The sequence below is a fragment of the Balaenoptera ricei genome, chromosome 9 (assembly GCF_028023285.1).
Source record: "Balaenoptera ricei isolate mBalRic1 chromosome 9, mBalRic1.hap2, whole genome shotgun sequence".
NCBI classification, from domain to species: Eukaryota; Metazoa; Chordata; class Mammalia; order Artiodactyla; family Balaenopteridae; genus Balaenoptera; species Balaenoptera ricei.
In genome coordinates this window covers 18437451-18464307 of record NC_082647.1, presented here as the reverse complement: position 1 = coordinate 18464307, position 26857 = coordinate 18437451, and the positions used below count along the sequence as shown (strand labels likewise).

Below are 26857 nucleotides of genomic sequence, written 5' to 3'. Positions count from 1 at the left end.
CACGTTGGGGAGGAGGGCTAAAAATATGTATAAAACATGACTCTTGATTTCAACAGACATGACATAGTATGAGAGATAGGATGATACACAAATAACAATAAGGCAATATTGACAAATATCTGGAACAACAGCAATGATTTCACAGGAGGGAAAGAGTTCCTTCCAGTTGACCTTCATTACGTCTGGTAAGACCTCACACAGGTTTGAGCTGGCCATGAGGGATAGAGAAGAGCCCTCTAGGTAAAAATGAAGAGGAGGGAGGAGCACGGTCAAAGAAAAGAAGGCAAGAGAGTATAAATGAAGTTAAACTAATAGGAAATGAAGCATTACTGATGCTTATTATGCTTTCTGGCCCTGGCACCTTCACTAAGTCCATATTTCCAACCATGTGTGACTGGTCCTGAGGGAAGAGCAGGAGTTCCGCCCCCAGAGGGGAGGGCGGCCCCTGTCCTTTCACATCCTTGCAGTTTACTTGTAACTGGGTAAGTGCATATACCGATGGTATAGCTTATCTAGTTTAAAGTAAACTAACCTTCATGAAATGGACTCAGGTTTCTGGACTTAAAAGGATTTCTGCAGAAACTGCAGGTTGAAGGAAACACTGACCACATGAGTCCAGGAAGACTCTGAGAACGCGGTGGAGCTGTCACTAATGCTGTGAGTGTGTATGAGCGCTTAGCTTCTGAGCCACGCACTTCACCTGTGCCTTTCAGCAGAGGAGAGCTGTCCACAAAGAGCGGGGAATAGAACTGCTTTTTAGAAGAAACTCATGCAGCAGAGAGATCTTTCGGGAAATGACCCCATTGCTTTGTGATTTTTTTTTTTTGTCCAAACAGATGTAAACATGTAACCTACCTAAGAGTATTGATCTTCACACCTCACCTTGGAACCAACATTTTCTTATCTATTTAAAAATCTCCCAAGTAAAACATCTCAGTGGAGATGTTTATTAAAAATGTAAAACTGCCTTTGGATGACTCTGAACGAACAACTAGTTGATATCAGGACAGACATAAATTTCCTAAAGTTTACAGAAAACTGCATGGTTGGTGGGGCAGATTGGCTGTATTAGTATCATGCTTCAAATGCCAAGCCAATGATGTGTTCTTTCCACTTGTCTCTATGTATCTTTTAGGGGCTTTTTAAAAAAATTAAGTTATTACTGTCATTTAAAACCAAATTTCAAAATAAATTGAACTTATAGCCAGATTTTCAAATTACTTATCTCAGTGTGTTAAACTAAGAGTTTTCACAAAAGATTTTGTGAACATTAATAAATTAAACTTACTTTAAATATGTTTTGTTTTGTTGTCATATCTTTTTCCTGTGTTATAAATCTATAAACATTTAAACAGCACTACATGTATATAATTTATAAATAAGTTACTATATATGTGTATATCTGTGTATATATATACATATATATGCATATATGTGTGTGTGTATATATATATATATATATACACACACACTATATATATATATATATATATACACATATATATATGCTTAAATTTTTTCACTGATGGTACACTATAAAAAAATTTCAGGACCTTTGGCTGAGATCAGGGATCAGCAAACTTTTTTTGTAAAGGGCTAGATGGTATATATTTTCAAATTTGTGGGAAATATACTCTCTGTCGTAATTACTCGACTCTGACATTAAAGGGTGAAAGCAGCCATAGACAATCCGGGAATGACTATGTTCCAACAAAACTTTATTTACAACAACAGAATGTGGGCCAGATTCGGCCCTTGAGCCATAGTTTGCCAATCCCTGGCTTAGATGACTGGAGCTCTTTGTTAATCTACAGAACACCCTAAGAAAGCTGATACAGTGTCATAGGTTAGAAAGAAAACAAGTATGGGATCTAAAGACCTGGGTCTAGTCCTGATTTTGTAGTTGCTTGAGTCACTTCACCTCTTCAACCCCAGGTCACCATGTGTAGCATGGATTGAAAATAACCTCCAAAATTCCTTCTAGTTTAATGATTCTGTTGTTTTACTATCTTGCCAGCTTGCCACAGTGGTGGATTGCACCTGGGATCTGATTAACAAGCAGAATAAGTAAAAATTTGATTTACTCTATGTGGGCAAAGTGAGTACAAGACAGTGGAGAATAAAAAAGGACAAAATGCCACTCTGAAAAATGGGAAATCACAGCTTATTGCTCTTGAAGGATCCTCCACAGTGCTTCTGTTCTAAATGATCGTAGGATTTGCTGAACTGAAGTCTCCTCTTGCAGCTAAGATTTATGGAGCCCTTGATATTGGGTAGCTAGCCCTTTATTTCTCAGGGAAAGCTGCAGAGTGACATGAAACACCTGGAGTGGAGACTGAAACTAGAAAATCCTCCCTGTGTGTTTCCATAGGGCCACCGCAATGGAAGGAGTACCCCTCTTAAGCTTTGTAAAATGGTTGGTTTACTCTTCCAGTTACTGGAAGCTGTCCTTCTGTATGTGCCAAGCACAACTGGAGCCTCACTAATACCTTTCATGTACTCCAAGCACCGGCCAGACTGGATTGTTTGCTTTCTCATGTCCATATTTCCTGACTCTGCAGCCTTGCTATTGGAGCTCTCTGTATGTGGAAAGATCCTCTTCTGTCCCCCCGGCCCCAATCCTAAAAGATCTAGCTCAGGTACCACTTTCCCCACGAAGCCTTCTCTGATCCCTTAGCTGGAATCGTCTTCTTCCTCCTCTAAACTTTAGATCACTTTATCAACATCTTCTATGATATTTACTGCATTCTATCTATTATTATGTTCTTACACCTGTCTTAGCTTCCCTACCAGATTATAAACTCTTTTCAGGGTTTTCACCTTAGTTTCCACCCTCAGTGGCTTGAATAGAGTAAATACTCAATAAATGTGTGTTGGATGACTGCATTAATTCCAGTCACCTAGGTGTCAATTTGCATGTTAGAGTAGCATTACCAACCAGCACCCCAATTCTGTAAGTTAAGAAGCCACATTCATATCTGGCACATCGGCCACCAGCACCTCCTCAGAATCTAGGCTGTTCAGAGCCCATCACTCTGATGTCCCACTTGAATTTAACTGTCCTCCCTTCAAAGTCTAGGTGCTACGGGGATCAGTGGTTTGGTTGTAGAGAGGAATATACACAAGATCAGAAACCGATAAACCAATGCCAGTGCTGTAACTTTGTAATTTATAACTAGAAAAAAATATTTTTAGAGTAAAGTCAGTTATCTCCCCTACTGAAGCAGTGCCTCCTGTACTAGGTAACAATTTTAAAGAACTAGTGACTGTATTGGTTTATACTCTATTGTTGGGGTGTCGATCTGCTGGTGCAGGACAGGTACCTCAAGCAATTTAAGTGCTATCTAAGAATGTCTCTAATGCCCATGTTTCTCTCTCTCAGAGCCCCGGCTGTCTGATTCTTCAGCTGTCGGTGATCTAATTCAGTTAACACACACACAAATGTGGGAGCTTAGTTATTTAATATTACTTTATCTGTTTAAATGTTCACATTTTTATAGGGGTCTTCTATTAACTTTAACTATGGAGGTCTTTATTTGGTTTGGTTTGGTTTGGTCAGGCTGGCTGTTTACCAAATCACAACAAATAGGTATCTGCTTTATTCCTTCCACGTGGAGCAGGCCGCATCGTAGGAAAGGTTTCTGTTGACTTAGGAAGATGATCCACCAAGTGCAGAGCAGAGTCCTTGACTTCTTTGCATAACAGTAGGGAGGTTGGACCCATTAACAGCCATTGGCTCCCAAGTCCCCTACAAGAATAAATGTTCTTCACATAGGTCCAAAGTTCAGGATTTGGCCTTTCATTTTTCCATTTCCTGTCTCTATTCAAGGTTTGTCTTTCTACCTTCTACCACTTGTAAACAAAACTCTGCAGTTCTAGCTATGAGCCAGCTGGATGTTAGGTAAGGTTGTGTAATACCGCTGGAGTTGGGGAGGTAGTAATCACCCCAAAATATGCTTTCTTGTTAGAATAACGGTCCCATCACTCACCACAGTTGCTGGAAACAATGCTCCAGTGTCATATCTATCAGTATATTTGAGCTTTCTGTTTCTGAAGGAGAGAGGAAGGACAAAAGCGGGGGTGGGGTGGGGGGGAATGATGGGAGGCCATGCCACCCCAAGGGAAATGGAGCCAAAAGAGCACTGGGAGAGAGGAAATGAATACTAAATCTTTTTCCAATTAAGAAAAATGAGAGTGGAAGCAGGAAAGCTCCAGAGGGCACTTTTGAGGGAGGAGAAGATCATAAAAGGCCTGTTATGAAAATCCATTACCCATAAATTTCCCTGCATTAAGCACTGCCTGTGTAGAGAGGATGCTGAGAATCCTCTCAGCTGACATAGGACATGTGACTTCAGTTAGCAGTACCCACATGCCATGTACCATTTCCGTCAGCATGTCTGAAATACCGCTTTCCCTTACAGGAATGCCTTCTAATTAGTCACAGGTTCATAATCTCCACTTAAGGACATCTTGTTTTTGTTTTCCCAATCACTTTGTTTCTTTTGTCCAGTGTTTAGCAATGTGATAGCAGTACCATAATTCAAAGCCCCACCACGTGAAATTATGAACCTTTGTACTGCATCACACAAATATTTCAAATTTGGGGGTAATATTTTAATTTCTAGATCACACTAAGTATAAGACTCATCTAAAATAGTTCATTTTTTTACATTTGAAGATGGCAATGGAAGTTTCTGTTTCTAGGAGATTGTCTTTGACCGTGAAAAGAATCTGCTTGTTTATATATCTGTGGTCAGATGCAGTTGCATCCAAGTCGGCCGTTGGACATGTGGAGGTTTACCTGCACCCCGCTCTAAGGCAGTGTTTTTCATCAGCTGTATATCCATGTTCAGACCTACATGCAAGAGAAAGTACTGGCAGAATGCAGCATTGCCAGTCATAGGCACCCAGGTCTGATGAATTGTTTTATCATGTTTTACTTGAAAATAAATTACCTAAGCCCAAGGTTCATTGTCCACATCTACTATGCACATTAAACCAAGATTGTCCTTTAATAGATACAACAGTCAGAAAACAACCCCAAATCAGATTTTACTTTTGAATGACAACATTTTTAAAAGCCCAAGTTTATTAATGATCATATTTTATTTAAGTTTCTTATTAGACAAAGAATCCTAGGTTGGGGATGAAGAAAAGGTAATGTTTATGAAAACATAGGTAGTAATTGGGTTTATCCTGTATCAGCCACATTTTACACCAGTTGAATTTCAAATCAGAGTTAAAGGAGAGGAAAGTTTGGTTACTTTATTTTAATTATCTTACTAGCCACTTAAACATTTCTCTTACTCCTTGTCATTCATTTCAAATCAAAGCTTAACTTGACTTATCAAGTGAGGAGTAAAATATATCTTCTCCATCATCGATCTTCTCTTTCCATATCTACACTTTCTAAACATTTATAAATTAAAAACTGAACTGTTTGTATCTGATCAAGCTTATCGTTTGAATAGGGTGGGATAGTGGGAGTGGTGCAAATTCGGTCCTGTTTGTAACAGAACAAATAGATTTTAGTTTATCTCAGGAAACTGCCATGGAATTATCCCTCCAAAATCTGTGTTTAGTAGATTTGACAGATGCATTATTCCTTTAAAATATAAATGTGAAAAAATAACAATTCAGTAAGAAATAATCCAGATTCTATTCATTTTATTTCTACTGAATATCTATGGACTTTAAAAAAGAACATGGCACCAGTTGAATAAAAAGTTAGACATTTATCTCATCCAAACTATAATCTCAAGAAATGTTTGGGAAATCCTGTATCTCATCTGTCATTATAAACTACAGCTATTCATATAAACATAGATGAATCTCAAAAGCATAATGTAGGGTGAAAGAAACTAATCACAGAATGCATATAGTATGATTACATAAAGTTCGAGAAGGCAAAACTAAAAAATGAATTGTTTAGGAATGCATCCCTTGTGGGTAAAACTACAAAGAAAAGCAAGAGAACAATTAAAATTCAGGTTAGAGGTTATTTGGAGGCATTTAAAAAGAGATAGGAATGGGGTTGAGGAAGGGCACATAAGGATCTTCAAAGTGCTGGTGCTATTTAAGCTGGGTAGTAGGTACTTGGGTGTTTGGTTCATTATTCTTCTTTTACGTGGTGGTGTACTATACACTCATTCATAGGTACAATATATTTCATGCTAAACGTCTTTTTAATTTAAAATACTGACCCGAAACAGTTAGAATTCATCTTTTTAAAATTTCCTGATACAAATGACTATCTGTATCAATTCAGCAATGAGTCTCTAAGCTTAGGGGCCTGCCTGTCCCAGAGCAGGACCGTCCTGAGAACTGTGTTCCCGTAAGCCCTAGTCAGCCATACAACCCTGAGGCAGAATCAGAACTCGCCCTACTCCCGGAGTTCCCTCTAACCATACATGACCAACCAGAGCTGACCTATTTGTTTGCCAGGACATCACAGTCATAAAGATACTAAGAACCAGCCTTCTATGAGAGTGTGTGGAGGCAAGGCGAAGAGGTTTTTCTCCCACTGCCTGATGTTGTTTCTTTCTACTCTGTTCCGCGACACGTTTCCCCACCATGGTCTGTGGTTATAGAAACTCATGTGATTATGGGATGTCACCATTATATAAAGCATATGGTAGGCTGCTGGTGATAACTTGTGGTGAACAACATATATGAGAACACTGAAGTGTGCAAGCACACAGTGTCTTACTGTTGAGAACCAAAATTTATGGCTGGTTTGCAAACCTTAGTAACTCTCAAATGTGTGTGTGTACAGGGAGATGGGGTGGGACATACCTCTCTTCCTGGGTAAATTTCTTTAGAGTAATGTATCCCCTTGCATGCTTGCACTCCCATAAAAGGCACACCCCTGACATAGCAATGAATCCTTCAGTGAAATTCAGCATATTTTTACCTTCCCTACCAGAAAAAAAAAAAAAAAAAATATATATATATATATATATACATATATTCTAAATGAGGAGGGCTTTCTTTCATTCTATCCTATATTAATTACTAATAGACCGATTGACTATTAGCTATTAATCCATTTCTAAACATATTTTGACCTGAAAATATTTTTATTTTCTTGATTTTTTTCCTCCACTGTAATTTTTAATGCCTTTCTTTTAAGGAATCCAAGGGAAAAACATTCAGAATTGGACCTTATGTGCATTAAATGAAACCACAACATTTTACAGATACCACATATACATAAACAAAATCATATTTAAGAGCCTGGAATGTATCTATAAACCTCTTTTAACTTTCAAATATACAGTAAATCTGCAGAGCAAATATGATTCATTTCAGCAGGTCAGGATTTTCCCTCCTGATCACAGCATTGCCTGAAATTTTACTAAGAGCATTTGAGCAATTCGCAGGGCCAATTGGATATGTTTGGAGAATCGCTTGCATTTCATATTACGAAAGAAAATCACTGGGGTTTTTTGGCACATGAAAAACAATACTGAAAGTATGTATGAATCATTTTTCCTCCTAATAGTTGATGACCACATTTTCAACCCACATGAGGCTTTAACTCTAAGTTGGATCCCATATTAAGACCCAGGCTAAGACAATGACATTGGCAGAACCAAGAATGATGGAAATCAAAGAAATGTAATTGACTAAGAAGTCCTTTGCAGATGTGAACCCCAGTCAGTCTTCCTCCTGAGTCTGGCCTGCGTGGGGAATGCACAGCTGCAGAAAGCTGGGGGCAGGATGGTGTTCGGGATTGAGTGTCACAGTTACAACCTGGAATCTTTTTCAACCAGCACCACCTTCTATCGGATGACTCCTTGCATGAAAGAAGAGGTACAAAGGGATGCAGGGAGATGAAAGCAGATCTTAGGGTTCAGCTAAGTGTCTGCTGGCCTATAAGTTACTGTGAATTCACAGATGATGAACTATTGGTAGGAGTCCTTCTTTCAGGTAGCGAATTTATTTGTTCTGTTGGAATTTTAGGTGCAACATTCTCTTTTTAAAATATAGGAATGTGGCAGAAGTAATTAAGGAAAACAGAGAGACTTGGAAACTTTGATCTGAATGGGGATCTCTATAAGTCTTTTGTACACAGGCCTCATTTTAGTGCCTTGAGCCTTTTATTTTCTCCGAGGTTTTCCTCACTTAACCTGTGGGTTTGCGTGTGTGTCTGTGTATGTGTATGTGTATGTTTATGTGTGCTTACCAAGCACAAGGAATGTTAAAGGATGCAAAAGAGCTTGAAGGGGACAAGTCAGAGTCTGTTCAGTGGCACTCTGGTAATCTCTTTCTATATACCAGTGGTTCTCTAGTGGTGAAGTTATTGGAAGAGATTCCTAAATTTATTTTCTGTAGTCTGATAAATAACTGTTTCAGGTATGAAAGACTGCTCTGCAAAAATGTATAAATGCAGTGGTTTATAAGATACAGATTCCTTTTTTATGCAGTGTTGAGTTTATAGACTTTATAAAACATTTTTAATAAATAACAAAACTATAAGCAACTGTCATGATATTTTAATTCTTCTTGATATTTTAAAGAGATCCACATTCTTTAAATGTTAGTAACCATTGCTGTAAGATATAGAAAATTAAATCTTTTCTTTAGTGCTCTTAAACTTGTAATAAAATCAACCCCCTCATAAAACTGGTTATTGCTTGTTCTTGTTCTATTTTTAAACATGGTTTCCTGATAAGAGATCTTGTCTTGTTAATAAAATGTTATTGCCAGCATTTTTACTTGAAAACTTTAAGGATCAGGTACTGGAGTCTCAAATCAGAAAATAGCAAAATAAAAAAAAACAGACAAAATGAAAGGAAATGAGAGTAACATTCTTCACACTATGGAGAACACAGGGTTAAAAAACTCTGTACTGTAGATGAAATCATAGTGAGAATTTTGCCAGTGTTGAGCAAGTCTTGAGAAATATTTATTGGAGAAGATGGGGTGAGGGGGACATTGGGGCAAGGTGACAGCTAGTGCCTTGCTCCTGTGTCTTACTGTGGAAGCCTCTGCCACTTCCTCTTTATCTCATCTAGTGTACATTTAGACCCTGGCCCAGCCAAATGTAAAGACGCTGAGTCCTCAGTGGTTTCATTATTTGCCATGTCTGCAATACTTTTATTTATTTGAACTTTCTATCTAAAAGGCACAGCTTGTAACATGATTATAGTGTTACTTGAATACACTGAGGCAGTAGAGGTCTGGTGGTAAAGACTTAAAAAATCTTTGGTGTGAAAGCCACAACATTCCAAGAGAGTTTTCCCATTGCATAGACCTGTTTTTTCTTATAATATAACACCAGGATATTTAGGCAGTGGTTCTGGGAATGGAAGAAAAGCCAGACCTTTCTGCTTTTTTCATACCACTGACACAGTCAAATAACATCATGTAATTATTACGGACTTCTGAGATTGTTCAGCACTTATTGATACACACACATACACACACACACACACACACACACACATACACAAGATCATCTCTCTCCCGAATATTTGATGAGCCATTTTGCTGCCAGCAGCACTGGGCTTCCGGCAGTAAGGTCAATCATACCTTTCTCCAAGTGGTCTCTAAGAGATGAGCAAAGGCAATTACCCAGAAACAAAGCATAATACTCCAGAGTAAACCTGCTGACCCCCAGCCTGGGTGGGAAAGTCAATTGAACATTTTATTTAATAAAAGGTGCCTTACATATCATTTGGGATTACTCATTTTTTAAGTAAAATGCATTTGATTAAAACTCTAATAAACATAGTTTAATCTTTCTCAGATGACTCAGAGGAACTTCGAGTCCTCCGCTGCTCTGAATCATCTGGGAACATCAGTTGTCTTTATAGTGTACGATACAGTAGACTGGTTACTGCCAGCATCTGCTGAACTTTCACAGAAAGAACAAATGGATTGTTATGCTTTTATTACAACCGAGTGGGTGGTTAGGTATGAGATTTACTAGTCAGCAGCACTTCAAATACACTTAAGTCTGGTGTGTGAAAAGTTAGAACGTTAACGTTTTGTCTTCAACTGAAGCCTAAAGCAGAGTTGTTGTGCTATCATGTGGACATATTAAGGATGTTGTGTTCTCATCTGTCTTTTGGGATAAATTCTTGTTATGGTGAAATTAGCACTCATACATTGCTGATGTTACATACCTTTCTGGAGGGCAAATTGTCAGTGTTTAACAGGAGCCTTTAAATGAGCATATCTTAAACTCAGGAATTCTAACTTTTGAGAATTTTTCCTAGGTAAGTAATTGAACAAGTGGTAAAAGTATATCTATAGTGATGTCCTTTACAGCATTGTTTATAAGAACATAAATTTGGAAAAATCTTAACTGCCCATCAGTAGAAATCTGGTTAAATAGATTATAGTACATCCACATACATACATCCACTACGTACATCTAGTCATAGAATACTGTGTTGCTGTTGGAAATTATATTTTGCTAATGTGTTAAAATAGTCATAAATAAGGTAAATTAAAGAAGCTGTTTCTAAAGTAGTATATATAACATGATCCCACTTTGTTAAAAATTAAAATATCTATGCATGCAAAGGAAAAGTTCTGGTAGAATACATTGAATGTTAATCATGTTCATATCTGAGTGGTGGATTAGGGAACTGATTTTTACTTTCTCTTTTGTACATTTTTTAATGTCTGGTTTAAGAAAATAATAAGTGCATGTTACTTTTAGAATCAGAAAAAATTTAACAACTAAGGTTTTTCAATTTTGAAAGAAAAGTAATAAACCTCTGGTAGTGGTATGAAGGGTAGTTGCCGTGGGAGAGGCCTGAAAGCTAAGCAACCGCTGTGTGCTCTGCCCTCTGAGGACTAAAGTAGGGAGGCCCACATTTGAAGAATTTCTATACATATCAAGTCATTTGGCATGGGCACAGTTTCACTTACAAAGTCAACTGATATGTTATTGAGCCAGCAGCCGGGCACGTTCTGATTCAAAATGCCATGAAAACATTTTGGCTCCTTTTTTGTTTTTAACTATGAAAACAATTTTAACATGTTTCTTTATTAGTAGCAATAAAAAGTCCTCAAAAATCTAGCTCTGGCAACTGTGTGTCCTAGGTAAGAGTCCACCCATGGAAAGTGATGATAAATTTTAAGCAGTATGAAGCAAGAAGAGTTAGCAGAGACAGAGGCAGCGATCTGGTTGTGGAAGGCCACGCCTCCGATGAGAAACCTAAGATGAAGGAAGACTGAGCGTGACCTGGCCGAGACAGAAGGCATATCTAGGTCGTGTCAGAACTAAAAGCCAACAGCATCCGCCATGAAGCACATTGGGTGGGTGGGAGGAGGGAGGGTAACACCCCTGAGATATTCAAGTATAGTGGGAAATAAAGGGCTTCAAATGAGATTCCATTTAGGAGCGGGGAGGGTTTTGTTGTTGCCATAGGGTGTCCCATATGGAGCTTTTATGCGTCTTGCTTGTCTTGGAAAAGGAAGGCCCCAAGTAATAGCCAAGACCTCATGGCTGATCCAGAGACGTAGAAGGGCAAATTAAGACTTTCTGTTTGATTAGCTTGGGAAGCAGTCATTAAGGACTCATTCTCCCTGCTGTGGTTAAAGCTGTCTACTGAGAAATAAGCCAAAGGAATATGAGGCCAAGAATCTGAAGACTGAAGCCAAACCACTGGGAAGGGCTTTCAACTGCAAACTACAATGTGATTGAATTAGAAAGGAACATTCAAATCATGTCATGCTGTCACCTCAAATTCAACAAGTCTAAAATTGAACTCATCTTTCCTCACAAAGCAGCTCCTCCACTGCACTTTCCTAATAACAACAAAATACTACACTGTAGTATGCCTTACCACAATACACCCATGATTTCATTTGATTGTCACCCACTTACAGACAAGGCAGTTTAATGCAGGCTAATCAAAGGGCTGCAAGCTGGGGAGAGACCAGTTCTAGAAACTCGGTTTTCTGAGTATTAACCTAGTTATCCTTTAACTATATCACACTGCCCTTCTCTCCATATTTGTGGAAATAAACCAGTCAGCTTTATACAATTACTAAGTGACAGTTTATTTATATTGGCATTTGAATATTGCACACTAGCACATTTTAGCAAGTATGAAGTCGGAGTTTCTTAAGTAGCAAAGAACAAACCAACCAACCTTCAGAACTGTTCATCTTGTTTTTGTAAGGTCAAAAACATTCATAGCATTTGTATTATTGAAGTCAAAAGATAGGTAAAGTGAAGTACTGGATCTAAAAGTACCTAGTTTGTAAATCTAACATGAGCAAACCATCATCAGTCATATTAGGTTCGTTTCGTTGGTATAAATTATATGATTCTGCTGTTTTGTTTTCTTTCATTTGTAAATTATTTTAGCTTCGTCATTATTGATAAGCATGAAACGTTTACATACCTGGATGTCTATTTGTAGATATGTAAGTAACGCTGTAAAAAAGCGTGTTAACTCTCCAAGGTAAACAGCAGTCTGCTGCACAGTGCAGCGCCACTGCGTTCCGTGCGTCCGTCGGGCCAGCTCGTTCCTGGGCGAGCCAGCCCTGCCATGCCTTCTCAGCGCGCCGTATGTCCGTACACAGTCCTCCTTCCAAAACAGCCAGGTGACCACGCAGGCTATCTCCTCATGAGTCTGGGCATCTGGAGTTCCCCGGCTCCGATTCTTTACTGGGGAATAAATATTAGGGGAAACGTATCTAACTAGTGATATTGATTGTATAATTTCCCTAAGTAGTTCTTTGCTTCCAATAAACTAGGAAAGCTAAATACCATATATGCATGTGAAACCCTCTGCGCCTCTTCTACCTGCCTTAGCCCTTAGGTTTCTATCTAAATACACACCCGTGGGCTCCCAAGATGTGCCCAGCGTGTGGGTAGTGGGACACTGAAGCAGTTTTAGAACAAAAGAGGGGGCCTTAGAGGGCGCTGCACTGACTGTGAAGCCTCCTATCAGTTGTCAATAACACTTTTCTTCAGTGAAAGTGAACAAAAAGGAAAAAATTAAATCCAAGCAAAGAGGATATCCTGCTCTGGATTTTAGTTAGCTGTTTGGCTTATTAATGCCAAAGTCCTGGTTTGGTAACATAACTTGATTCTTTTCTGACCTTTGTGACAACATATCCACAAATAATTCATACAACATGCTGAATCTTTTCAATAAGTGTTTTGAGTACTTTCAGTTCAGTTCTTTGGATTTCTGCTTCTAAATCTTAACATGCTAATCATCAGCTGAGTAAAGAAATCTAAATATGCTAACCCACAGTCTCCAAAGGCAGTTGCTTTTGTGTAAATTTTTTTAGTTTAAGCTGTTATTTGGTCATTGTAAATTATCCTCTGTAGCTATTGGACTAATGCTTTTCAGATACTTAAAAGTTTAAAAACTAGTCAGATCAGGTCTCTAAACTTAAGGAACAGAACCATCCTTTTAGAACTCTATGTTTCAGTAAGTAGTCAAGTTCAGGGTCGATCCTTCCAAGAAGCTGGTGAAGATGGTGGGCAGTTGGCAAGCTCAAGAAGTTGTCTTTGTGATGTTACAGAATTGCCTACCAGCGGAACGACGATGATGAGGAAGAGGCCGCCCGGGAACGGCGCCGCCGTGCCCGGCAGGAAAGGCTGCGGCAGAAGCAAGAGGAAGAATCCTTGGGACAGGTGACTGACCAAGTGGAGGTCAATACCCAGAACAGGTACTGTCCTCTTCAGAAGGGAGAATTTTTCCAGTTGCTTCTTAGCCTGTCTGATGAAAGGAATGTGTTGGGCAAAGCATCCCCTTCTCAGCCCAATTCAACTCTTTCCGTCTTTCTAGCTTGTTTAATTCTTCTGTGGATATTTTAGGCAACTAACCAGATTGGACAGTCAATCTGATTTAGACATTAGGACACCAATGCTCCTTTCTCCCCACCCCACCCCCCGCATCCCATCCCCTAAACACACCCCAGTTGAAGGATTTTATTTTCTTTTGTAATCTAGTAAATTTTTTATTTACTAAAAATCGTGGGTTATATGCTTAAATAAAGAAAACTATTTACCTTCATTCTTTAGGGTATTGTTATCTGTTTTGAACTGAAGATGTATTCGTTTAATAGTCCTCTGTACCTACCAGTAGCAGATAATATTTGAATTTTAAAAGTAGGCATGAATTGCAAATGTCTTATTTTTCCTGATGTACACCCTAAACCAGTATTCTTTGATCTCTACAATATTCAACAAGGTGCAGAATCCTGTTTAATTTAATGTAATTATTCAAACAAGCTTATGAGTTTAGTACTACATTTTTTCCTATACCAGTCCTGGTAGAAATCAGGAAAGTCGAGAATACTTAATAAGTTCAACTTTTTCAAAAGGGGCTTTTACAAGTTCACACATACAAGGTCACACAGTGCATTACGCTAATAGTTAGTATATATCATTTATATGCCCCAAGGTATAGAAAAGATGGGGAGGGGGAATGGAGAAAAAAAATAATTTTATTTTTAAATTGTGGACTGGTTAAATATAATGAAATCACCATGTGAGATCTTTTGTGTGGCTTTGGTTTTAGATTCTTCTATTTTGTGTGTGTTGGGAGGGCACTGTATTTGATAATCCCCTTCATTCAATCTGTGTAGAAAGTTCTGAAGGGAAAGAGTTCTGGCCTCTTTAACGTGAATTTGAGTGGGTACACAGAGGGTTTCTGAAGGCAGTAGTGAACATGCTGGCAGGCAGGATGATTCAATCAGGAAGCTTCTTGGTTAGGTGGAAAAACAGACTTTGTCCCTCAGTAAGTAGCTCCTGATTAGGGAGGGAGTATAGCAAAGAGGTTCTCTGGGGTTCACTACCTGGCTTTGAATCCCAGCTTGACCCTTTCTTCACTAACTGTATTTCTTCAGTCCAATGGAAGTAAAAATCATACCTTTCTTTTAGGAATGTTGTTAAATTTAAATGAGATGATAATACCTGTAAAATACACAGTGCTTGCACATAGTAATTTTGACCATTATTAGGAAGATGGTAGCAGAGTCTTACAGATCAGGGCTGCATAGTCTTCACTGCCTTTTCTATTTCTGAGTTGAAGGGCATGGGAAAGAAAGAGTTTAAAAATGACATTTTAAGGCCTTTTGTGAATCTGGTTATTAGTGAGTAATCAACAATGCCTTAAAAAATTACTAGTGCCTATAGTTTTCTTGCTTTTAAAATCTTGCTTCTACTTGTGTTTCTCTTCTTTTTTCACATTTTACTATTATTAGTTATTTCATGCATTGATTGAGTACAAAATTCTTTTTTTTAGTAGCGCATATTCAGATCTGATAACATGTGATTTACCTCTGACATACTAGTTAGCCACAAGAAGAATAAGTATTCTTCTTGCGGCTAAACAACTGACTGGTACTCAGCTTCTCCTGTTGATTGCTGTCCTGATTTATAAATAGCAAAGAAAGGTTCAGTAGAGTCTGTTGTTTCTTAACTCAAGAGTTCTTTAAGCCAGCTAGCATTTTGGAATTTGGGGTACCTCTTAAAAATTATTTGAATTCAGTTGATCCAAATGCCTTATGTACATAGATTTTCCCCCTTAAATTCTAAACTATTTGCATTTTCAGAGAAATTTAATCTTTATGTGTCTAATTCATGGAGACAGTATCTTACAGCAACAGCTGAGGCCAAGAAAGTTTAGAATCTAGCCTTTAGTCTGCCATTTCTTGTTGTTAAATGTGAAATGTGTTTTTCCAAAATTAAGTGAACTTGAACTTCAAAAGGGCCAAGGTTGGTATGAACCATGAAATTTGATAGAGTTTCTAAACATTGCGAGGCATGTTCTTCCAACTCTGGTCACAGTCCTAGTATCACATGACTGGTTGTTTCCTGCAGTGAAGACCAGCACCCCTGGCATGGGCAGTGTCCAGCATCCTGCAATAGTGAGCACAGTGGTGGACATGCTACAGTTTGGTTTTTAGAGATTTTCTTTTCTTTTTTTATAAGCATCAAATTTAACTGTTCTTTGTCTACTGAAGAAAAGAAGGGCAAGAGACCCTTTATTCATGGAAATCTTGACAAAGAATGGAGATGGTATATTTATTAGTTAGGGCAACATCAGCTGCTTTAACAATGAGTCCCCAAATTTTAGTAGTTTGATGCAATAACACATACTAGTCCAGTGTGGGTATTTGTGACTGGTAGAACTGGTTCCCTATCTTCTTTCCTCCTGTGACTCTGTCAACTTCAGGGGCTTTGGAGTCCTCTGATCTAGCCAGTAGACAGAGATAGAAAGGGAAGAGAATGTACCTCTGCTTCTTACTTGTCCTGGTCTGGACATCTCACTTCTGCTCACATTTCATTGGAATTATTGGTCATGGGGCCCCACCTAGGTGCGAGGAAGAGGGGAGGGTGGGAAATATAATCCTTGACAGGCAATCACTTCCCTGTGACTAAGGAAAGAGGAGCATAAATTGTGGTGGACAGTTAGATGTCTCCACCATGGGGGTCAGTGGCCTGAGTATAGCATCTCCTCACTATAACATACACCCCCATCCTCTCAAAGTGCTTAGTGTTCCAGCAATCCAGATCAGGAATTCCAGATGACTTGGCAACATGTGGGAACACTACATGATACAAGAGGAATTCATTTTTTCAGTTTGGTTCTTGTCTTAGTTTGAGTTCCCTGAAAGTCAGATTCTGAAACAAAGATTTGAGCACAGTTTACTTATAACATGATCCCAGGAAAAAGTGGTAGCAGTGTGGGGAAGTGAGACAGAGAAGGGAAGGCAACCAAATAAAGGTTTCATTACCAAGCAAATTACCACTGTGGGTATCAGGAGCTTAATTCCACCGGGGAACTCTAAGATCCACTGCGGTATAGGCACCTCAGTGCTATCTGATTCCAAAGGTGAGGGGAGCTGAGGTATTTACGCATTAATGCTCATCAATTGTTGCTTGAGGCAAAATGCCCAGGTGGCATTAATACTCAGAGCACTTCTAGTGTACAGAATAGATTCCCCATGGCCAGAGAAAGACCATGGGCAAAGATTTGCATATGCTGCCAGTTGAAAGCCAGGCAGGAATGTACTAATATGGGGTTGTATATGGGGAGATGTGTATATCTGCTACAGTTCCCATGTGGCACAGCACATGAGTCCAGCTGACCGATTAATCAGCAAGCTGTCCTTGCTGTTGTTTCTGTTGTCCAGTGTGCCCGACGAGGAGGTCAAGACGACCACCCCAGACACTCAGGTGGAGGCCGATGATGAGGCTGCACTCCTGGAGCGCCTGGCCCGGCGGGAGGAAAGACGCCAGAAACGCCTTCAGGAAGCACTGGAGCGCCAGAAGGATTCTGACCCAACAATAGCAGATGCAAGTTTGTTGCTACCCAGCAGAAGAATGCAAAACAACACAGCAGAAAATGAAATGGCGGAGAAGGAAGAAAAAAGCGAAAGTCGCCGAGAAAGATACGAGATAGAGGAAACAGAAACAGTCACCAAGTCCCACCAGAAGAATGAGTGGATGGATGCTGAAGAGAAAAAGGAAGAGGAAAAAGAAAAGGAGGACGAAGAAGAAGAGAAGCCAAAGCAAGGGAGCATTGAAGAAAATCAGGTAGAGGTGGTGGCAGAAGAGAAAGCAGCAGAAACCCAGGAGGAAACAGTAATGTCATTGAAAAATGGGCAAATCGGTACAGATGAGCCTAAGACAGAAGAGGAGAGGGAAAAAGGCTCAGATGAGATTCCCCATAATGAAAAGATGGAACAGGAAGCAAGGGAAAGAGCTGAGGCAGAAAGGGCCAGGTTGGAAGCAGAAGAAAGGGAAAGAATTAAAGCCGAGCAAGAACGAAAGATAGCAGAGGAGAAAGCAAGAAAGGAAGCAGAAGAAAAAGCAGCTGCACAAGAGAGAGAAAGACGGGAGGCAAAGGAGAGGGAAAGGATTAAGGAGGAGGAGAGAAGGGCAGCAGAGGAGAGGCAGAGGGCAAAGGCAGAGGAAGAAGAGAGAGCTAAGATAGAAGAGCAAAAACGTAAGAAGCAACTAGAAGAGAAAAAAAGGGAAATGCAAGAGAAAAAGGTAAAAGGGGAAAAGGTAGAGGAGAAAACAGAAGGGAAGTGGGTCAATGAAAAGAAAGTACAAGAAGATAAACTTCAGACAGCTGTCCAAAAGAAACAGGTACAGTAAACATTTTGCACCAAATGTGTGATGCCTGCAACTTATGAGAAATGTAATGCACATCAAATTTGGGACTGAGCCCACATTCCTACAGCCCCACGTGCTTGATCATTTGGCAAGCTGCTCATTTTTTTAGGTCATAGCAATGTGCAAGCATAAAGCAATCAATTGATATCTAACTATTCCACCAACCAAATTTACTGGTACAACCAGAGAGAAGTGAATTGCTCTGTGCTTGGTTGCTATGAATACCAGAAAAAATGAATTAACCCAAAGATGACAAATGTGGTGGTGCTGCATTGACTTATGATTCTGCACTGCATCTAAACTCATTCCTTTTAACAACTTATCTCTATCCACAGGTCTACATGAGGCAGGGGGACCATAACTCCTCACTTTATCTGTGTGTTTGGCATTTAATAAAATATGCTAAAAGTTGGGGTGGGAAACTGACATGATGAATCATGGTCAGAAATATCATCTTAAGGAGGCAAAATAACCCCCTTGGAATTAACTGGTAATAAGGGAGGGAAAGGAGCCAGTTTGGACCTTTTATAAAAAGTGTCAAAACCCTGATTTGCCATCATGTAGACCTGAGCTTAATGTAAACTTGCAGAAAGCCATTCATCTGGGGTAGCATCCACTGAAAACTGACTGGCAATTAAGAGCACACGTTTTGCGTCTTTTACCACCTGGGTGACGCAAATTTATGTAGCAGAAGGAAGTGTGGAAATTGGTGGTGGGGGAATATTTGTAAGCTAAGAAATATTTTTTCGTCTGTCTGCAAGGCTGCATTAAAAGCACTATACCTAACCACCACCACCGTACCACCACCATCTACCCCGCAAAAAAAAAAAAAAGAAAAAGAAAAAAGAAATGCTTGTGTATCCACGTTTCCAGCGAGAACTCTCTATCGCTAAGTCTGCATTGCACTGAAGTTGTCTTTCACTCCTGCTTCTTACAAGGGGCTCATAAACACAGCTTCCATTGAGATGATCAGGAACAAGATGCACCAGACCACACACAAGATTTGTCAACACGCACTAGATGCACCACATCACGCTAGATTTCAGTGAGCACGATGGCAGGCTCATGAGAAAAGGTTTTGGTGGGAGGAAACTGTCCCACGTTGCTGTTTAGAACCACTGGCATGGGGGGAATGTGAGCATTGGGACAGCCAAAGAGAAGTCACTTCACGCCACATGCAGAGTGACCTGAGCACCCTCTCACTCTTGTAAGCTAGCAAGGGCTTCTTTTAAATGAGTGACCTTACCATTCTTGAAAATAAAAAGGAAGAAGAAAGGGGGGCTAAAATGCAAGCTAAAAGAGGAAAGTCCCAAGAAGACAAGCCTACCTTCAAAAAAGAAGAGGTAAATATCATTGAGACAGAACCTAGTCATAAAGCCTCAGAGAGCAGCGTTCCATGGCATTTCAGGTCTGATGAAAATTGTAACCTCTAATCCAGTGTTTTCCAAGCCATGACTCATGATCCACTGAATGGTGAAATCAGCTTAAAGCATCTCAAAATTAGCTAACTGTGTCAATCTGTATTTTTAAAATGAAATAGAATAGAAAATATCAGATGGCATCGTGGCCAGTAGGTATTGCACTGTGATATAAATTGTCTTTATTTACTGTGGGTCACAGTCAGAAAGCTTGAAAAACACTCCTCTGATCAATCTTACCCACTTTCTACTCTCCCAAGTGCTATTTTTTTTTCCTTGAGCCATCCTACTTTCATTTCAATCATGAAATATTTCCAACTGGCTTTGATTAATGATTTAACTTTTCAAAGGAAAAATACTCCCACACATCTCAGTAAAAAATTTGATGAACTGAAGATGATATTTGGTTTTCAAAAGAAAAGTTTGGCACAATGTTCTGCATTGCATTTCTGAGGCACACACAGGAGCTGGTGCCAGGGTGTTTGACTGTAGGTAAGTAAACAAGTCAGTGGACCAGAGCTGCAGAGAGAATGTCATTATGCCCCCGACATAATTAAAATGCTGCATCAGAAAGCCTGACCTTGTTTTAACCATCATGCTTATGTCAGTTCCAAGCAATCCTAAAAACTATGACAGTATTTAACAAGTTCAAAGTACTTAAACATGGTAAAATTAAAGTATCAAAGGTAAAAAGACTTGAATTACTCTGCCTGTGGGACTGAATTGTAGCTATTGAGCTCCAACTCAAATGGACTCTTGCTGCATTTCTCTGCCCATTATGGCACAGAATAAGACACAGAAAAATCCATATTTAGCAAATAGATGAGATTAGACAGGGGGATGGTTATTTTCTTAAACTTTTTTTTCCTAAGATTCACGTAAAAAGTAAGAACTCCTAGTTCATGTTATGTTTATTTTGTTTACGGTATGTGTTCCTCCCTGTTTCTAATAGAACTTGTGGTGGCTTGGGAGTGAAAACTGAATGTGAACACTGCCCAGTTAAAAGCAGGAGAAAGAGTAAATACTAATAACTAGAAAATTGAATTTGGCTCTAATGAAGCAGCTAAAGAAATTGTTAAACGTGTTGGGAGACATTGTTCTCATTTTGTAACAGAAGAACACCTACAAATTCATCTCCAAAACATGACAATTACCTTGGGACTAAACTCAAACAGAAATATCCCACATGGGTTCATCTCTAAAGCTAGTGTTTTGTGGGGAATATCTTTAAGTACAGAAGGAAGAGGGCATGAAATCATAACTCAGTGATTAAGTTTATGTGGAGGAGGAGACGCTGAATAACTGTTTGAATTCATCCTAATTTAATTCAGTTCACTAAGATGTGATTTGTTTTTAATGACCAAGGCATTCTGTGTTCATGTATTGTGTCCGTGAGCTAGAAGGGGCTCATCAGCAGTCATCCAATCATCCTTTTGCCTCTTTTCAGATAAGGCCCCAGTTCAATAATGGCCATGGTATGATGATTTCAGACCTGCCTCTTTCCCTGTTTGCCCTCCAGCACATTCCAGTGTCCCAAAACTTGGCCTCTTTTTGACACAAGGACAGGTTAGCTCCTCAACCCAAGCTTAAAAAAAAAAAAAAAAAAATCTGCTATTCCTGTTTTAACATTGCATACATAAATTACTAGTTGAATGACTAGATTTTCCCCCTCTCCAGCTATTTGTGTAGTTGCTTCATGTAGATAACTTTAAATCATATTTTACATGATTTAGCCATTGTAAACGCCCTCCTCCATCCCCGCCCCGCATCCCACCTTTTTGTCCCCCCCCCTCAAAAAAAGTCTTTCCTTTGAATTCAAGGAAATACGCAGGATAGGTAAACACAAACGTCAGGTGAGCAACATTTCCAGAAGTCACTCCAATACCTTACAAAAAAACCTTCTTTCTCCCAGTGCAGTTTAACTCTTTGTGGTGATGGATCGCGGATGACCAGCAACCTTGAAACCTAATTTAGCTTTTTCTCTTCCCCAACTATAAAATGCCTCCTTTTAATTAAAAAAAATTTTTTTTTTATTGAAGTATAGTTGAAGTGCAGTGTTGTGTTAATTTCTGCTGTACAGCAAAGTGATTCGGTTATACATATATATACATTCTTTTTTTTGATATTCTTTTCCATTACAGTTTATCATAGGATACTGAATATAGTTCCCTGTGCTATAAAATGCCTCCTTTTAGTTCTTGACCCCAGAGCTCTTTTTTTGTTCTGACCTCTAATAGGAAAACAGTTTCCAGCAGAGCTATTCATATAATATTGAAACTGATGTTCATACCACGTAGGCCAGAGCCTCTCACTAAACATCAGTGTGCATGCTGATCACCTGGGAACCTTGTGAAACACAGTCTCTGACTCAGTGGGTCTGGGTAGAGCCTCAGCTCCCTGGTGAAATCCATGTTGTCCGTGGACCAGTAGCAAGTAGCAAGGATATCCATGTGGTAGACATTGGACTTGGAAAAGGAATTGAGGCTTCTGAATCTAACAAAAGTATATTCAACTTAGTCTGAAAAACTGTAACTTGCAACAGTTCTTATCACTATTCTGGAATCAAATGATGCAAAGCGTTGCAGCACAGAGACTGGCATCTCAGTCCTTTCAGACTTGCTCACAACCTTCTGAGTGTCTCTCTGGCACAAGGGCATGTCACTGGAATTCCCAGCCCACACACATACACCCATGTGTTATCCCACTGAATATCCCAGATACCCATAGTGTTATCCCAATGATCACATTTGACCAGAGCCTTTCACATGAGCATGCTGGTGTTATCTGTATAGGAAGCACTTTAGCTCCTTCAGGATACGTAACCCCGTATTAATCCATCAGCATAGATTCTCTTCATGGTAACATTTTGATCTAGAGGCTCTAATGCTTTTCCGAGTGGGCTCAGAATATCCCATTAGCTTAGGTTGAATCTGCTATAGAATCCATCCCACTGTGCTTCCTAAAGTGTTATGGAATTACTTTCTTTATTCATTTCCCAGAAAGAAAAAATAATTTGCAGTCAGCATCATTATCATTATTTCATTGGGAATTTTTCTAAGAAAGTCTTCCAAAGAGAATATAAGCATACCATCTACCATAACTTTGCCAATAAAGGCAGAGCTTGAAAAAAAGGGATTTTTCTTGTTAGACATGTATTGTTTTACAAATCTATTTTATACACATGGTAAATTAGATAGTACATTTTTGGATGGTAAATTAGATAGTACATTTGGGGAGGTATGTGGGAAATATCTGAGACTCCAAAATAGGAGAAACGAGTTAAAGGGAATTTCTCTTTGTATAGTGCTCCACAAACTATGAGATTTGACTCACAATTTCTTTCATGGGTTCCCTGAAATGGGACCCCATCACCCTTAAACGTGTATCCCCAGATACTTCTTAACCAGGATATAAACTCCAGTCCATCGTTTCTGGAACTATACCCAACAATGGTAGGTCAAAACGAGAAGAGACTTTGCTTGCTCCTGCCTGCCCAATGAATACTGATTTACCATCAGGCAAGGATAGTCACCAAGGAGCCTTATTAAAGCTGTAGGACAGACTAGGAGCTTCCTTCTCTTCTCTGTCGCCTCTGAGGACAAATCTGGAGCCAAGAGGGAAATGACAGGATGAAAGATTAGGAAGGGATCGTCTAGTCCACCCGTCTCTTTTTATGTACATGGAGCCAGCATTCCAGAAAAGCTAGGTGACTTCAAGTAACAGCTAGTTTGTTGACAGCAATAGAGCTAAAACTCGGATTACAAAGCTCTCAGAGAGAATGGCAAAATAACAGCCCCCCTCTTCAGCATGTCCAAGGGATGTCCTAGATATATGCCCTTTGGAGAAAGATTAAAGTCTTAACTGATTAGGGCAACATGGTAGTGAATAGTCCATCGATAGTAATTTAATCAAGTAATACTCAACAAAGGCAATCAGGCAAAGGACTACTGAAGGTTCATCAGTAAAGAGCAAAAAAATGTCCTCTGCTTAGTAAAACATGCACTTGGGCGGGGGTTAGGTATCTGAAGTATAACAGCTGCGAAGAGGTGAGTGATGAGGTAAGGGGAGACCATCCTGGGCAGTCCTTGAAGCCTTGAGTTCTTATGCCTAAACCCTCCTCCTTAGGTTTCTTTATAAGGTTAGTGCTTTGTCACTGTCTTGAAATGAGAAATAATGAGCCTCACCTGTTTTCACACTCATTTTTTAAGAATGGGTGAGATGATAATCTGAACTCCTTTACCCCCCAAAAAAGCTATGTAAATTCAGTATACTTTGAAATAATCTGTCTCACTCACTGTGAGGAACTTGTAACACAAAACCCACAAAAAAAAAAAATTAAAGCTAACACCAGCTCTCCATGTATCACCTTCCTCTGTCCTCCATAACAATCATAAAGCCACTTCCAGAGACTAAATTATTACCTTCAATGGAAGTCAAAGTCAACCCTGGAATTTTTCCTGTTCCATTCTATCTTTAATGGTTGAGATGACTACAAACATGGCCCTACAGGTCTCTGAGTCATCCCGCTAAAGGTAGGGTTATTATGTCTTCTATCCTGAGGACCCTAGTTATTCATTTGATTAAGATACTAGGGTGGTCTTCCTCTGACATCTGCCAAAATTGGCTTGACAGATCTGGCTCAGTAGGTTTCTTATTCCCTCCTCAACACATCTGTGTCCTTCTCAAAGACGTGCCCTTCATCCAAGAAGAAATCTGTCCAAGCAACCTGGCCATTCTCCCATCAAGGCCACACTAATAATTGCTCCTCCCAGTGGGAACTGAAAACAACCACTCTTATGTGGAGTTCCCAGAACACAGTAGTTTCTAAATGGTAACACCTCCACTACTTTAGAAAATAAAACCTCAGTGAAATAAGGGATGATCTTGACCTCCTAAAACTGTGGTCAAGGTCTTTGCTCTGAGGCTGGAGGACCATAGCTTATGCTCTAAGAATTTCCTCTGATTCCAGCTCTACCACATCATTCTCCAGTAGTTTGTTTTACTTCTGAGTTTTCTGGTTTCCTAACGATGTTGGGTCTTATTTGGTGATACCAACCAAAACCTAATTAAGATTATTATCATTATGTTTCTTCCTGATATGTACCATTGGTTAGATCAAAGATGAGAAGACTAAAAAGGACAAAGAAAGCAAAGAAGTTAAGAGCTTCTTGGATGGAAAGAAGGGATTTACAGAAATGAAGTCGCAGAATGGAGAATTCATGACCCACAAACTTAAACACACTGAGAATACTTTCAGGTAAGAAGTTGTGGCTAGTTAACAGTGACTGTGTTCATATGTGAAAAATAATAATAATAATCAGTCTCCCTACCCTGTGCTTCCAGACAGAAATGTGCTAACAGGCAACATACCTTTGTTGTGAGGTCATTGGCCATTGTCTTAGAGATACTCAGTCAGCAGGTCTGGCTATCAGTCACTAACAGGGGACCAGCAGGCATTGCTCAGACAAGGTTTGATCTGCTTTTCCCATTATTTGGCAAGGCAGATCATGCTTGGCATCCATGTTTTTGTTCGCTGATCTAATATGTTCATGTAAGATCAGTTTATTAGAAAACATTATGACTGGAGTTGTCATTGACTCATTGTCTGTATGGTCCAGCCAACTTCATAAGAGACCCTTCTCAGTACCATTTTAAAGAATGTATTTTCTAAAGGTTGTAAATAAATTGCTGCATACAACTTAGATTTCCCTGTGGCCAAATACTTTGGAAACATTGGTTTAAACTAAATGAGTCAGATCTCTTTACCACTTTGAGAGCCCTTGATGTTAATTTGCCTTGGGAATCTCTAAGAGGGGGGAAGAGGGCACGCAACTAATGCTCCAGTTTGGAAAACCCTCTTGCAGAGCTTCGGCTTCCCCTCCCTATCCCCTCCCCCATTATGGCGATGGATTTTAGGACAGATAGACAAGTATATGCAGGCAAATCCTCACTTCTAGGTACGTTGACTATGGAGAGCCCCCCATCAGCTTTGTAGAAGGACTCAAGTTGCAGAAGCCTGCCATGGACACCTGGCTACCTAACTCTCTGAGCCCCATTCCTACACACACACTCCCTCCAACCGCTAGTGCCAAATTCCAATCTCTGTTATGTCACTGGCTGCTGTGCCAGGTGTTCTGGAAAAGAGTCTTGGGTCCCTGTAACATGGATTCCCATGGGGTTGTTCTTTGGCAGCCGCCTTGCCTATAGACCCTGTTTTTCGGAACACTTCAAAGAAGAAAGTTCCAAGTAGGTATTGTATAGAAGTCAGACTGCTCCTTACACCAAAGCATGTGTAATATCCAGAAGCAAACGGAACTACTAAGGATGGACATTTCCAGCTGCGCTAAGATGTTACGTAAATATAGTTGTTCCCAAACAATTTTTCTACACAAAAATTTGAGCAGAAACCTAGTCACAATTATCCAAAAGAGAGCCGAAAGCACATGGAAGAAAAGGTGTGTATTCAAAGACTAAATAAAGTGTGAAGGAGTGAGAAGGGTAGAACCTATAGATGTTACTTGGGATTGGCAAGAAAGTAGATGTAAAAGTGAAGTTTATTAGGAATTCATAGAAAATCTAGAAATCAAGTTTGATTCAGGCTGATAAGCTGAGTGCAGAGCTTGCTGAAGTGCCGGTAGTTTAATGTGTTAAAGCCCTAGAACAGTGTCAGGTTCATAAAAAGTGTTCAAAGAATATTACCTAATAATATTAGTGTTTAATTACTTGATAGTTTAAAACATGTGTTGTAGATAAGTGTACAATTTTGTTAAGAGAAATAACGTTAAAAAAATCTGTCAGTAGAAAGAAGTTTGGTTAACAATTGGCAAACTTGTCAACCAGCTTCAGTCAAAGCTCAAATTAATAATTAACATGCCCATTGTTTGAAAATCCAGATAACTGGGTAACTCAAAGAGAGAAGTCACAAGGGATGGCAACAGATTAAGCAGTGAGAACCTGTAAATGGGACTCTTGCTTTAATTTTTCTATGTTTGGGCAGAAAAAAAATGAAACAAGCTGCCACCATATTGTTAGTTTTTGTTTAGCTGCCAACATACCTTAGTTTTAGTTTCAATTAGAAGTTGATGCCGATAGAAGCAGAGACGCCTCGTTTTGCTCCATATGGTTACAAGGTGAGGAGCCAAGAAGGGAGTAAGAGCCTCTATTTACCTTAGCTTAGTGCCTAATAGTCTAACTGAAAACAAGCTGTGTTCGTGGTGAAAGGTCTGATGTTCATCTCAACTTTCACCTAGCGAAGCCAAGGATAGAGGAAAGAACCTTCTGGAAGAAATTTCCATATTAGTGCTACCCTAATGCTGAGGGCATG

At 39.4% G+C, this 26857-nt stretch overlaps 1 protein-coding gene across 12 annotated transcripts in view; it reads left to right on the top strand.

Annotated features, from left to right (window-relative positions):
* The window catches only part of CALD1 (caldesmon 1), a 180672-nt gene that overhangs the window by 131723 nt on the left and 22092 nt on the right, over positions 1–26857 (top strand). For 10 of the 12 annotated variants that reach the window (XM_059933330.1, XM_059933328.1, XM_059933327.1 and 7 more), the window contains 4 exons: positions 13507–13653; positions 17128–18088; positions 19381–19458; positions 24648–24790. In XM_059933330.1, the coding sequence (XP_059789313.1) occupies positions 13507–13653; positions 17128–18088; positions 19381–19458; positions 24648–24790 (1329 nt within the window). The remainder of the gene's footprint in view (positions 1–13506; positions 13654–17127; positions 18089–19380; positions 19459–24647; positions 24791–26857) is intronic. The other 2 variants (XM_059933332.1, XM_059933331.1) reach the window with 1 other exon arrangement.